Source organism: Pteronotus mesoamericanus, unplaced genomic scaffold (assembly GCF_021234165.1).
Source record: "Pteronotus mesoamericanus isolate MK-2021 breed Mesoamerican mustached bat unplaced genomic scaffold, CSHL_Meso_final scaffold_128, whole genome shotgun sequence".
In the NCBI taxonomy this organism is placed as follows: Eukaryota; Metazoa; Chordata; class Mammalia; order Chiroptera; family Mormoopidae; genus Pteronotus; species Pteronotus mesoamericanus.
The window spans coordinates 3139545-3152765 of record NW_026555305.1 but is presented as its reverse complement, the minus strand read 5'-3'; the positions used below and the strand labels follow the sequence as shown (position 1 = coordinate 3152765).

The 13221-nt window shown below is 61.3% G+C and overlaps 1 protein-coding gene across 1 annotated transcript; it reads left to right on the top strand.

Annotated features, from left to right (window-relative positions):
* Nucleotides 1–2060: 2060 nt before the first annotated feature.
* On the top strand, nucleotides 2061–12009 carry LENG8 (leukocyte receptor cluster member 8). The gene is given in 16 exon segments (XM_054588347.1): nucleotides 2061–2181; nucleotides 3740–3832; nucleotides 4497–4671; nucleotides 5021–5122; nucleotides 6057–6167; nucleotides 6862–7114; nucleotides 7282–7423; nucleotides 7662–7850; nucleotides 8053–8331; nucleotides 8407–8547; nucleotides 8663–8948; nucleotides 9374–9475; nucleotides 9561–9629; nucleotides 9737–9866; nucleotides 9944–10252; nucleotides 10255–12009. Coding segments are annotated over 15 exon segments (2865 nt in total). The 5' UTR covers nucleotides 2061–2181; nucleotides 3740–3794; the 3' UTR covers nucleotides 10794–12009.
* Nucleotides 12010–13221: the final 1212 nt, after the last annotated feature.

Here is a 13221-nt window from a genome sequence, read left to right as displayed (position 1 = left end):
CCTCTGGGGGCCACCTGTGTTGACTCTCCTCTCCTGGCTGAGCCCTGTTCCCCCGGATCCCACGCCTGATTTTAGAAACAGGGGGAAAGCCTGCCCTGCTGCTTTCCACGCTGCTTTGCTCTCAGACGCTTCTTTCTAGTGACGCTGAGACCAGGTCCAGCAGCTGATCCGTGTGCTGATTATTGATGGTGGATGTTTGCAAACGACCCTGAGATCCAGACAGCCTGACTGCCTGCCAGGGAGCCCGCCAGGGATCTTTACTCGGGAAGCTTTAACCAATAAAAAAAGGACACGTGCTTAATTTAACCTGTACAAAAGGTAAATCTTTATTTAAAAATAAACACATGAGCAGTTCCACGGCCAACCAAGATGGAGGAACGGGGACTGGATTTTTTTTTCTCCTTCCTGAAACAACCCAAAAGCCAAGACAAAATATGTGAAACAGTAACAGTGCTCAAGACTCTGGATGTCAGGCAACGCAGGGGAGAGAGAGAAAACAGGGAGCCGAGGCCGGAAATGGTCACAGCCGGGTCGTCAGTTTCCTACCACAGGACAGGGGAGGGGAACTGAGGCACAGCACTTCCCCAAGGCCTGGCTGAAAACTGCTCTAAAAAACCAAAGTCTTTACCTTTTAAAAAATGCTCAGACCGAAAAGAGGAAAAGGGAAGCAACGATGGACAGCTGCTTTGTCTGTGGAGTAGCCCACACTCAGTCTCACTGCTTCACTAATAAACTCTCACTTGAAATCCAAAAAAAAAAAAAGGACAAATAGAAACCCAATAGCAAGTTAATAGGTTTAAATGTAACCACACGAAAAACCACGTTAAAGCACAATTACAGACAGTGCTTTCGAAAGGTAGAGCTTGCACCCTTGGGTGAAAAGAAAGGTCCAACTAGATGCGTGTCCCCAAGAACCCACCTTACATACAGGAGGGGAAAAAAAACAAAGGGATAGTAAACACGTGGTGGTGCCGTGGATTGGAAGAAAAGCCAGTCGTGGAAAAGTAGTGAAATTCAAACAAAGCCTGCCGTTTAGTTAGTAGCAATGTGCCAACACTGGTTTCTTAGTTTTACCAAATGTATTACAATAACGTGACGTGACAACATGAGGGGACGCTGGGTAGAGGATACACAGAACGCTGAACGCTCTCTGCAACTTTTTTGTAAACCTAAAAGTATTCTAAAAGTTTAATTTAAAAGAATAAACGGGAGCAGGGACGTAGGTGGAGGTGGAAGAGGGTATGGGGGCGGGTAAATGGTGATGGGGAAAAAAATAAAAAGGATGTAAAAAGGTCAAGCATGCTAACAGTAACAATATAATACATGGTATCAATAGGAAAGTTATAGTAGAAAATGGGAAGCCGCCTCTAAGTGCTGCTCCATCACCTGCTCTTCCTACCGTGACCGGTCCCCCAACGGACTGGACGCTGTTATACGAGTTCTGGAGGGAAACATGTACCCTCGCCAAGTTTCGTTACAAGAAGTTTTTAAAAGGGCCTGTTTACTGAGATGGTTCAAATTCCTCAGGCTGACATCACTGGCCTTGCAGGACCTGCCTCTTCACTCTAGGGCTCCACACCTGTACTTCGCCGCAGTCCTCGCTCCCGTCATCCCTCCGAGCGGGGCTTTTTCCCCGACTCCAAACGTTTGCACACTGTTCCCTCAGCCAGGTGCGCCTTTCTAAGTTTGCTAAGGGAGCTTCCATTTCTGGCGGGGCTCCTTTCACCCGCTTTCAGTTCGTCATTCTCTCCTCCGGGCTTCGACATCACTGGACAGTGGGCAGTCTTCTAAGTCCCACCACCCTAATTTATATCTAGGAAACTTAATAAAGCTCCCACTAAAGCAGCCAAAACACGTCTGCGCGGGCGGTGGCAGCGCACCACTCCGCTGCACATGTCCCCTCTGGGACACCGTCCCCACCCTGTCTTCCGGCTTGCCTAGAGCGTCTACCCGGTCTTTGCGTAAGCGGAGAGGGGGGCGGGCTCAAGTCAAGTTCGCAGCGTCCATTGGCTGTGTAGGATCGGCGGAGGCGGGACGAGGCCTCCGCGTGACGTCAGGGCGCCGCGGTCGGAAAGACGAAGCCCAAGGAAGACAAGAGTCAGCTGGCTCGCGAGCAGTCCCGCGGCCGTGTGGTCGTCGCCTTGGCCCGCTGCTGCCGAGTCCCGGGGGCGAAAGGACGAGGTGGGTGTGGGGAGCGGCGGACGGGTGGGCACGGCGTCTCCTTTCGGCCTTAACGCCCCGCGGGCCCCAAGGCCTTGGTGGCTGTCACCCCAACGGACGCTGCCCGCGAGCGTCGACAGGGTGTGGCGGGCAAGGGCGGCACTGCGCCTGCGCACGTGGGGTGGGGCGGACGGCCGTGTACCCTCTGGCCTGTGCGATCTGTTTCTGCTCCCCGCCGGTCCTTTGGAATATCTGGGCGCCCCCCAGTGGCCCTGCCCTTACCTCCCGTTGACAGGGCAGTTCCACAGGGACGACAGCGTCGTCCTGGGCGACGGGTGGTCCTCGCGCCGGCTTCCTCCCGGGAACGCGGTGCGCACGCGCGGCGCGGCCTGGGCGGTGGCTCCGGGGCGAGGTGCGGGGAACCGGACTGGCCCTTCCTCCACCGGGCGGTGCCTGCCCCGGGCCTCCCGGATAGCCAGGTGCCTCCGCCTTTTACACCTGCCAGGGCCTTCCCTCCGCGCACCTTCAGGCCTTACCCCACTCTCCTTCCGGTGTCGTCTCCCCACCAGTACCCTGCGCCTCAACCCCTGCTTACTCTTCCCTCCCCTCGGCCCCCTGCTCCGTTCTCCTCACCTAAGACCTTTCCTAGGGTTTTTTCCAGTTCCTCTCACTTCTTGTTGGGTGTCGGGTTCACTAACAGGACTAGCCTTTGAGCTCACCCATCCTTGTCATCCCTTCAAGTTTACAGGCCCCCCCCACCCCCAGTTTTTGCCCCCCAGACACCCATTCACTTTCTAGTGTCCCTCCCCACCCCACTCTTAACTTCGGAAGAGTTTAGGCATCCCTAACGCTCCCGCCCCGGACCCGCACGGAGGCGGCTGCCGCCTCGCGCTCTCCCCCAAGCCTGCTCTCCCTCTAGGAACTTACCGCACAGGTCCTCTGCCTTAGGGACCCTTTCTGCAGCTGTTCTCCTCGAGCTTTCTAGGAAACCATTTCTTCCCTTTGACGTTCTCCTTCCGCACGCTGTACTTCTCCCCGTTTCTAGGAGTAACTTCCAGAAATTTCCCGTTTCTCAGGGTTTTTTTCCCCCTCTGTTCTCCATGGTTCTTCGTCCAAGGCTTCTTCAGACCCTTCCCTCTTCGCAGAGTTCTCTGGGCCTTGAGGGTTCGCCCAGAGTCGCTCACTAGAGCGCCTGGCTGTCCTGCTTCTCAGGGATGCAGAGGCCCCTAACCCTTGGCTGAGGCCCCCACCCCGCTCCCCGACCTGTCGCTGCCTTAGCGTTCCCCTCCCTTTCCCGTGGGTTTCAGATCTTCCTCGTTCCCTCTGGGAAACCCCTTCAGACTTTGCAGGTCCTTCATTTTTCCACCCAGGGCATCCAGGGCAGGCCAGGGCTTCCCCTCACACGGTGGCCGTTGTGTCCCACACCCAGAATCCCCGTCAGGTTCTTCACCCCAGCGGCTCTTCCTCTCAGACTCCCCTCTTCCGCCGGGCTTCCCGTGAGTTCATCTGCTCCCTTTTTCCACTCTGAGCTGTTTTGTGCTGCTTCTGGACTCTCCCTAATTCAGCCCCTTTCTCACAGACAGCGAAAAAGCAGTCTGGCTCCCGAGGCCCACCCCTTACACCCCAGGGTCCAGATGGCGGCCAACGTGGGTGATCAGCGCAGCGCAGACTGGTTAGTGGGCCAGAGGGCGGGGGCGGGGGCGGCTGGTGGGCCAGAGGAAGGGGGCCCCAGCACCGGGGGAAGTGATGCAACAGTGGGTGGGGTGGGGCCCACTGGCCACAGAGCACGGGGGTACTTGGTTGTGGTGGGGAGAGGGTCGAGGCCTCTGAGCCTTCACGTTTGACAGTACAGCGCTTGTTTTGCAGACTTGGGATGCTTCATTCAGTGAACTGTGATTGGGAGACAACCTCCAGCACTTGCTACTCAGCCGTTTATCTTTTTATTCATCCCTTATTCTCTCCAAAGCTGTGGTTATAGTCTGCTGAGTAGGGTGGTGTCAGACAGAAGTCACTGGTTCATGGAACATTTAGACCTGCTAAGCACCAGGTCTTAGGTTGAGTTCTGTAGATGCTGGTAAATATTTTGTTTGCTTGACTTTTTAACAACTGCTTGTGTACCAGGCACCTGCAGAAGTCCTTTAGGTAGGTAAGCTCATCAGTTCCGCACACAAAACTGAAACAGAAACTGGGTGTCAGCACGTCATAGGTTGGAAGACTTAGGCTGCAGTAGACAGTAAGAGGGGGCCCTGGGATCCCAGCCCGGGCGGCGGCCTTTTCCACCGTGCCCACTGGTGCGCCCTGGGAGAGCAGGCTGACTCGCTGTGCGTTCTCTGCAGGTCCTCTCAGTACAGCATGGTGGCCGGGGCGGGCAGGGAGAACGGCATGGAGACGCCCATGCACGAGAACCCAGAGTGGGAGAAGGCCCGCCAGGCCCTGGCCAGCATCAGCAAGGCGGGCGCTGCCGGCACCTCCGCCAAGGCCAGCAGCAACGGGCCTGTGGCCAGTGCACAGGTGAGGAGGCCGCGTGGGCCTGGGCGCCCTGCTGGGTCGGGGGGAGCTGTGCTGGAGGGTGGGAGACACTCGGTGTCCTCTCCGGTTAGAGCTCTCTTCAGAGTTCTGAAGACACCGTAGGAGACCTAGAGTGGGGGAAGCAAGGACTATTCCCTCAAAGTGTCTAGGGCGCAAGGTGTCTTTGTCCCTGAGGTGCCTGAGTCTGATGGCAGAGATGGTGGCTCTCAGTGGAGAGACCTCCCAGTTCTGTTCCATGGCAGTTAATCAGGAAACAGGCCTGCCCTTTGGGGGCTGTGGGCCCATGGGCTCCTGCTGCCCAGGCTGACGGCACCTGGGCCTCTCCCTACAGTACGTGTCGCAGGCAGAAGCCTCGGCCCTGCAGCAGCAGCAGTACTACCAGTGGTACCAGCAGTACAGCTACGCCTACCCCTACAGCTACTACTACCCCGTGGTGAGTGCGCCCGGCTCTTCCCCCCGAGCCCCTTCCCCGAGCCCCGTGGCTCACCAGGCCCCGGCCCCGGCCTCGCACAGCTGCACAGGGGCCTTCATCTGCCCACACCACGTCCACTTGTGCCCTGTGGCCACTGCTCAGCATGGTGCATGTTTGTCTACAACTGCATGTATTTTGAGCACCAGCTTCATTTGGGCATGGATTGTTACCCTTTTTCTTTTTCCTTTATTGCCCTTACCGGAGGACATGCCCGTTGATTTCAGAGAGAGAGGAAGGGAAAGAGAAAGAGGGGGAGAGAAGCGTTGATGTGAGAAACAGTTGATCAGTTGCCTCTTCTACGTGCCCCCACTGGGGACTTAACCCATAACGTAGGCATGTTCCCTCACCGGGAATCAAACCCATGACCTTTTGGTCTGGAAGATGATGCCCAACCCGCTGAGCCACCCCAGCCAGAGTAGGTTGTTATATTTTATTTTTATTATATGGTAGCACCTAGAAAAGCCGGCACACAGCAGATATTTGTGGAATAGAAAAAAAATTCTGAGAACTAGCAGAAATGGAGTACAGAATTGATAGAAGTTTTTATTTTATTTAATGTATTTTTTAAAGATTTTATTTATTTTTACAGAGAGGGGAAGGGAGAGAGAAAGAGAATGAAACATCAGTGTTGTGGTTGTCTCTTGCGTGCCCCCTCCTGGGGACTGGCCCACAACCCAGGCGTGTGCCCTGACTTGAGAATTGAGTCAATCTACTGAGTCACACCAGCCAGGGCTATTTAATAACCCCCTTAACATAAGGGGACTTGGTGCGTCTATGCGGTGGAGAGAAACGGAGAGGGGTGAGCGATGAGGGGAGGGTGCGGGCTGTGCCGGCTGCCGAGCAGCAGGAGGAGGGGGAGCCGGCCTGCCACCAACCCTCCCTTCTGCCTGTGCAGAGCATGTACCAGAGCTACGGCTCCCCCTCCCAGTACGGGATGGCCGGCTCCTATGGCTCAGCCACGCCCCAGCAGCCATCGGCCCCCCAGCACCAGGGCACTCTGAACCAGGTAACTCCCCAGCCCATCTCCGTGCAGGCTTCAGCTCGGGGTGCGGTTTCCGGGGGCCTAGCAGCAGGGATGCCTGGGTTAAGTTGTTAGCTGCTGCCCCTTTTCTCTCCTGCCAGGCAGGTGCCGCCCTGAGAACAAGGAGGGCAGAGCAGAGGTGTGCAGCCAGGATGGGTTCAGGGCTTGGCAAGGCTGGGGCCTGGCTGTGGGGGTGACGGTGGGAGCAGCCTGTAGTGTGGCGGCTTGTCTTCTGTGCTGCCCCCCGCGTGTGCACTCAGGTGCGCAGTGGCACACCGAGCCTGGCCTCGCACTTTCCGCGCGCCTTGGTGGAGTAGTGCGGCTGGTGCAGGGGCTGTGGGCCTGGCGGTGCGACCGGCAGCTCAGCCGGTTCGGGGTGGGAACAGTGATTGGGCGGTTGTAGGGCCGGCGCGAGTGTGTGCCATCATGTGTGCCTTGACCGACACGGGCCAAGTGCTCAGAACATGACCGCTGGGCGGGTGGGGGGTGGTGCTGCCGCCTAACAGCTGGGGCCCTGGGAAAGTAGCTCCGTGTCCGGGCCTGAACCTTCTCAGCTGTGGAAGGGCGGTTAGTAGGCGAGAGTCACGCAGGGTTGAGGGCTGAGCGAGGCGACTGAGAACGGAGTCAGGGAGCAGCCCGGAGACTCTGCTCCTGCCCTCACTGCCACGTCCTCCGCCAGCCCCCGGTCCCCGGCATGGATGACAGCCTGTCCTACCAGACCCCTCCCCAGCAGCTTCCGGCCGCTCAGCCCCCTCAGCCTTCCAACCCGCAGCACGGGGCTCATGCTCTGAGCAGCGGCCCCCAGCCCGGGACGGCCCCAGCCACACAGCACAGCCAGGCGGGGCCCGCCGCAGGCCAGGCCTATGGGCCGCACAGCTACCCTGAGCCCGCAAAGCCCAAGAAGGGCCAGCAGCTGTGGAACCGCATGAAGCGTAAGTGGGCAGCGCAGAGAAGCCAGGGCACGGGGCGGACCTCGGGCGCCTGGGCAGGAGGCGCAGGGGTGCTGGGGTCGTCCTGGGGGTGGCCACCTAGAGCTGGGCCTCCCATTCCCAGAGGTCTGAGGAGGCCTAACCCCAGTTTTCACTGCCTGCACCCACAGCGGCCCCCGGGACAGGTGGCCTCAAGTTCAATATTCAGAAACGGCCCTTCGCTGTCACCAGCCAGAACTTCAGCTCCGCCTCAGAGGGCCAGCACAGCAGCTTTGGCCCCCAGCCCAACCCCGAGAAGGCCCAGAACCACAGGTGACGGTGCCCTGCCTCCCTGCTTGGCCTCCGTGTACACGCACGCAGGCTCTGCACCCCGAGCCTCCCTCTGCCGCTCCAGAGCGGGGGTCGCCTCCCCGGGGCTGCCATAACCATGGAAGGGGGGGAGAAGAAATGCTGGAGCCGTGTCTGCACATGCCTCCGCTCGGGGGGCGCGGGGAAGGCTCTGCCAGCCCGGGTGCTCCCCAGCCGAGTCTTCACGTCTGTCCTCGCGCAGGGGCAGCCTGTCTGGGAAGCCGGACGACTGGCCGCAGGACATGAAGGAGTACGTGGAGCGCTGCTTCACAGCCTGCGAGTCGGAGGAGGACAAGGACCGCACGGAGAAGCTGCTCAAGGAGGTGCTGCAGGCCCGGCTCCAGGATGGCTCAGCCTACACCATCGACTGGAGCCGGGAGCCTCTGCCAGGGTGAGTCTGGCCGAGGGACACGGGCGGGGGCTGCTGAGAGCACCCTGTAGACACAGAAGGCTTGGGTTTGCCTCCCATTTCTGCAGCCGGTTATCTTTCACCTGGGTGAGCACCCTTCCTGCCCAAAGTGGTGTGTCCCTGGGGCAGGTGGCAGACGGGCACGCTGGGGGCGTGGGTTGGTGATGTCCTGCTCTGTCCTCAGGCTGACTCGGGAGCCTGTGGCGGAGAGTCCCAAGAAGAAGCGGTGGGAGGCCCCCAGCAGCCTTCACCCTCCTAGGGGGGCAGGCTCCACGACCAGGGGCGGGGGTGCCCAGTCACAGCGAGGGACGCCGGGGGCTGGGGGTGCTGGCCGAGCACGGGGCAGCAGCTTCGCCAAGTTTGGCAACCGCAATGTCTTCATGAAGGACCACAGCTCCTCCTCCAGCACGGACTCGCGTTCCCGCTCCTCCTCCAGGTCACCGACCCGCCACTTCCGCCGCAGGTGCGCAGGCTTCAGGCGGGGCTGGGCCTGTGGGGGAGCCAGCGCGGGCCTCACCTTCCCGCTTCTTCCCCACAGCGACTCCCACTCGGACTCTGACAGTTCCTACTCAGGGAATGAGTGTCCACCTGTGGGTCGCAGAAACCCACCCCCCAAGGGCCGGGGAGGCCGGGGGGCCCACATGGATCGGGGCCGAGGCAGGGCGCAGCGAGGGAAGAGGTGAGCCCCTGAGTGGGTGGCCGGGGCCGGGGCGCTGTGCCCCTGGGCAGCGGTGGAGGCCAGGCGGTCGTGGCCTCCTGCCTCCTTCACCGGCCCCCTCCCTCCCTCCCCCCAGGCATGATCTAGGTCCCACCAAGCGCAACCGAAAGAGGATGGCGGCACTGGAGTGTGAAGACCCTGAGCGCGAGCTGAAGAAGCAGAAGCGGGCGGCCCGCTTCCAGCACGGGCATTCCCGCCGCCTGCGCCTGGAGCCCCTGGTGCTGCAGGTGGGCAGCCTGGAGAGCGGCGGGGCCGACCCCGACTGGCAGGAGCTGCAGATCGTGGGCACCTGCCCCGACATCACCAAGCACTACCTGCGCCTCACCTGTGCCCCCGACCCATCCACTGTGCGCCCTGTGGCGGTAAGTGCTGGGAAGGGCGGGGCCTGGGGCTGGCCGTGGGGCTCGCTGAGGGCGAGCTGAGGACAGCTTGTGCCTTAGAGCCCTGAGTCCCGGGCGCACGGCCTTGTCGGAAGACTTGCTGGGCTTCTGGGCCTGCGGGACCTTCTTGAGATGGAGAGGAAGACCCTGGGGTCCTCCCAGAGGCCCGGGGATGAGGCAGGGAGCGTTCATCCCAGGTGCACGCAGGCCGGGTGCCGATGTGGGGACCGGGCTCAGGAGCGCTCGCTCTTGCTGTCCCGCGGGCTCTTTGTCACGTCGTGGGGGCCCCTCGGCGGGTTTGCTGTCGCAGCCCTCGCTGCAGACACCGAGTCAGCAGGACGGCCGGCCGTGACGTGTGTCTGCTGTGCCTGCCTGTGGCGCTGAGCCCTGGGCGACTCCCTTCCCAGGTTTTGAAGAAGTCTCTGTGCATGGTCAAGTCGCAGTGGAAAGAGAAGCAGGACTATGCCTTTGCCTGTGAGCAGATGAAGTCCATCCGGCAGGACCTGACGGTGAGGGGCTGGGGACGGGGACCCAGGGTGGGTGGGGGGCTGCCGCATCCCGCCCTGCTCCAGCCTGACTCTTTCTGCTCCCCAGGTGCAAGGCGTGCGCACGGAGTTCACGGTGGAGGTGTACGAGACACACGCCCGCATCGCCTTGGAGAAGGTGAGTTGGCGGCGGCTCCCCCAGGACTCCCCCCGCCCCCCGCTCCTTTCCCCGGCCGCGCTCCACCTCACTCAGCCCGTCCTCTCTTTCCACGCCTTGCCCACCAGGGTGACCACGAGGAGTTCAATCAGTGCCAGACGCAGCTCAAGTCACTGTACGCGGAGAACCTGCCCGGCAACGTGGGCGAGTTCACCGCCTACCGGATCCTCTACTATATCTTCACCAAGAACTCGGGAGGTGAGGAGCGCGGCCACGGGCCCCCATCGCCCCAGCCCCCAGGGTTGGGCCCCGCTGATCATTTGTCTCTGGCACAGACGTCACCACAGAGCTGGCCTACCTGACGCGGGAGCTGAAGACGGACTCCTGCGTGGCCCACGCCTTGGCGCTGAGGGCGGCCTGGGCTCTGGGCAACTACCACCGCTTCTTCCGGCTCTACGGCCACGCGCCCTGTATGTCTGGCTACCTCATAGACAAGTTTGTGGATCGAGAGCGCAAGGCCGCCCTCAAGGCCATGATCAAAACGTATGTTCAGCTGAGCTCTCCCCCACCCCTCCTCTCTCTCCCCTCCGCACACTGTCAGTGGACGGGCCTCTCGCTCCCATCCCCGGTCGGTCCAGGCCCCTCTGCCTCCCTCCTCGTCCCCTCTCCCCCCTTTGTCTTCCCGTCCTGCCCCTCCTGCTCTCCTCTGCACAGCCCGCCCTCTTTCCTGGCCCTCCCACGTCTCCGAACTTCCACCGTGCTCTGTCTCGGCTCCCAGGCCCCCCACCCACCCCCCGCTGCCCTGCTGCCGCCTCTCTCATGGCTCTCCTGTCACTGAGCTTCTGCTCTAGGGACAAACTAGAAAACACGGCCCCGCTCTGGGTAGCGTCTGGTCAGATGGGACAGCCCTGTTTGTACCTGAGTCCTGAGAGAGTGCGGAAAGTGTTAGGGAGGCAAGCTGGCCTGGGGGTGCTTACAGAAGGCCATCGAGTGTGCCTGCCCTGTGCTTGCGAGTGTGGGGCTGGTGGTGCTCAGGGCAGTGAGTTTCCCCCCAGGGACACAGGGCAGGTTCAGGAGTCCTTGTCTGTTGTCACGACTAGGGGGTGCCTCTGGCCTGTGGTGGGTAGAGAGACTGGGGATGCTGCTGAGCAGCCCGCTGTGTGCGCAGCACCCCACAGCCCCTAACCAGCCCCGCTGTCAGTCCTTCCAAGGGTGCCAGCCCCGGTCGGAGGGCAGAGCGCCCAGGGGGCCTTGCGTGCCACGTCTGTTAGCTTGGGGGCCATGGGGGTGCTTTGGAGCCGGGGAGGGATGGTCAACCTGAAGGCGAGGAACACGCTCCAGGGGCCGCAGAAACAGACAAGACGACATAGGGCAGACACATGTAGGGCGAGGATGCACAGGGTCTGCTTACTGGCCAGTTGTGTGCCTGAGGGATCCCCAGCTGCCCCTCCAAGTCCACCCTCCGCGGCCAGACGCGCCCCTGCAGGCCAGCTCCCAGGCTTTCGTGTGCTCACGGGGCATGGCTGGGCCGGCGACTCTGTGCCCCTGCTAGCTTGTGCGTGCTGGGCCTTGGGCGGGGACACAGCCAGCCTTCTGCCCTGTGGGAGGGCCCCTGGCCTGTCACTGACCCCGAGCTCACCCTGCCCTGCTTGTCAGGTGGGCACTGCCTTGGCAGGCATGTCCCTTCACCCTAGAGCCAGGTCCCTGCGGAGTGGCCAGGAGGCAGTTACGTGGGCGCAACAGGCTCTCCTGTGCCCCCATGGACGGCCAGGGCTGGGAGACGGATGGGCTGGCGGCAGGAGCAGTTCAAGTGCTTTCTGCCACTTGCTTCCTCAGTGACACTGGCCCAGCGGCTCTGCCTCCGGGCCTGCAGTTGCCTCAGTGTTTAGGAGGGTGGGGTGACTCAGCCTCAGGCAGAGAATGCCGTGAGTCAGCCTGGCAGCCTTGGAACAGCTGGCTGTGTCGGCACGTGCCAAGTGCTCAGCGAGGAGAGTGTGCTGTTGACAACCAGAGCTTTGTGTTTGAAATGCGTAGTGAGTGCTGGCTGATACCTGTGCCTGGGGCGTTTCTGAGGCACTGGGACCCAGGTTTGGGGTCCCGTGAGGGCTGGGCCCCCAGTGTAGCAGTCAGCCCTGCTGTCCCACACCTGTCCCCATGGGTCACTCCTTCTGCCTGGCCCCTGCCCCTCGGCCACAGTGGCCCTCTTCTGAGGGACTGCTCAGGCCCTGGAGCAGTGGAAGCGCCAGCTGGGTCCTCCCCTCCCCCCTCCTTCCCGGCCCCCTGCACAGGTAAGTGAGGGTAAAGGGGGGCACAGGTGGGCTTGGGGCCATCAGCCCCATTTGGGCTCCCCGAGCCCCAGAGGTGGGGAGGTGTGGGTGGGGCGGGTGTCAGAGGTCAGCAGGTAACGTGCTGAGGAAACCCTTCGGGTGTCTGAAGGGGGGGGCCCCCACTCCCTGCTCGTGGGGGCCCCTGCCCGCAGCCCGCCTCATCACATTCTCCTCTTGTCTCCGTAGCTTCCGCCCTGCGCTGCCTGTCTCCTACCTGCAGGCCGAGCTGGCCTTCGAGGGCGAGGCCGCCTGCCGGGCCTTCCTAGAGCCCCTGGGCCTGGCCTACATGGGCCCGGACAACGCCAGCATCGACTGCCGCCTCAGCCTGGCGCAGCTGTCCGCCTTCTGAGCACCACGTGACGGGGCGGGGGGGCAGGGCCGCGGCCCCCACTGCCGCCTCTGCACACTTTTTGAGCCATGGACTTGGGTTGTAAATTAATTGTGGGGAGTGGGCTCCAGGAAGAGCCGCCATCCCTGCCCCCGTTTTCCTACCGGGGAGTCTGTACAGAGATTTTTTTCTACATTTTTATTTTTTGTCTCAGAGGGACGGGATAGGATGGGAGGAGGGGTGGGGCAGCAGAGGGTTGGGGGCTTGGTCTCTCCACCCTGCACCTCTACTAATGCTGTCTCAGTGTTTTCTCTCTCTCTCTCTCGAGCTTGTACTCCGGTAGCAACCCGGCACCCTGGCCCATCCCATGCTGGGGGGCCAGCGGAAGAAGACAGGCCGCTCTGCCCGTGCCCGCTGCGGCGGGGGCACCAGCACGCCGCCCGCCGCCCGCCGCCCATCTGCCTACCTCACCACAGACTCTTGTTGCCCAGTTCTCTGGGGCCTCAGTGCTCGGGGCGAGGGGAGCTGTAGAAACTGTGTCCTGCCTTTGGCTCCCGCCCCAGAATCGCCGACACCATGCCACACCACGCCACCAGCAGATCCAAGCCGCCACCCTGCACTGAGGACTCCGGAGGCCATCGCGGGACCTCACCGGCCGGGCCGCCTCGTCTGCAGTTGTACTAAGTTGTCTCGTGTCCCTTCCTCCCTCCACCCCAGTGTTTCTTCTGGTTTTTTTTCCCCTTCCCCCTTCCCCCTCCTCCTGCTCCCTCCTCCCTTGGTTCAGCACAGGTAAACGGTTCCCCTCCCTGCCTCCATGGATCACAGCTCACGTCATGTTTCCTTCTTTTCTTTTTGTGTGTGTTTATTTAAGTTATTTTTTTCTTCTTCCTCCCCTTTTCTTTTTGCCCTCCCTCCCTCTTCTGCCATGTAACTGGAGGATGTGCAATGAGTTTGCAAA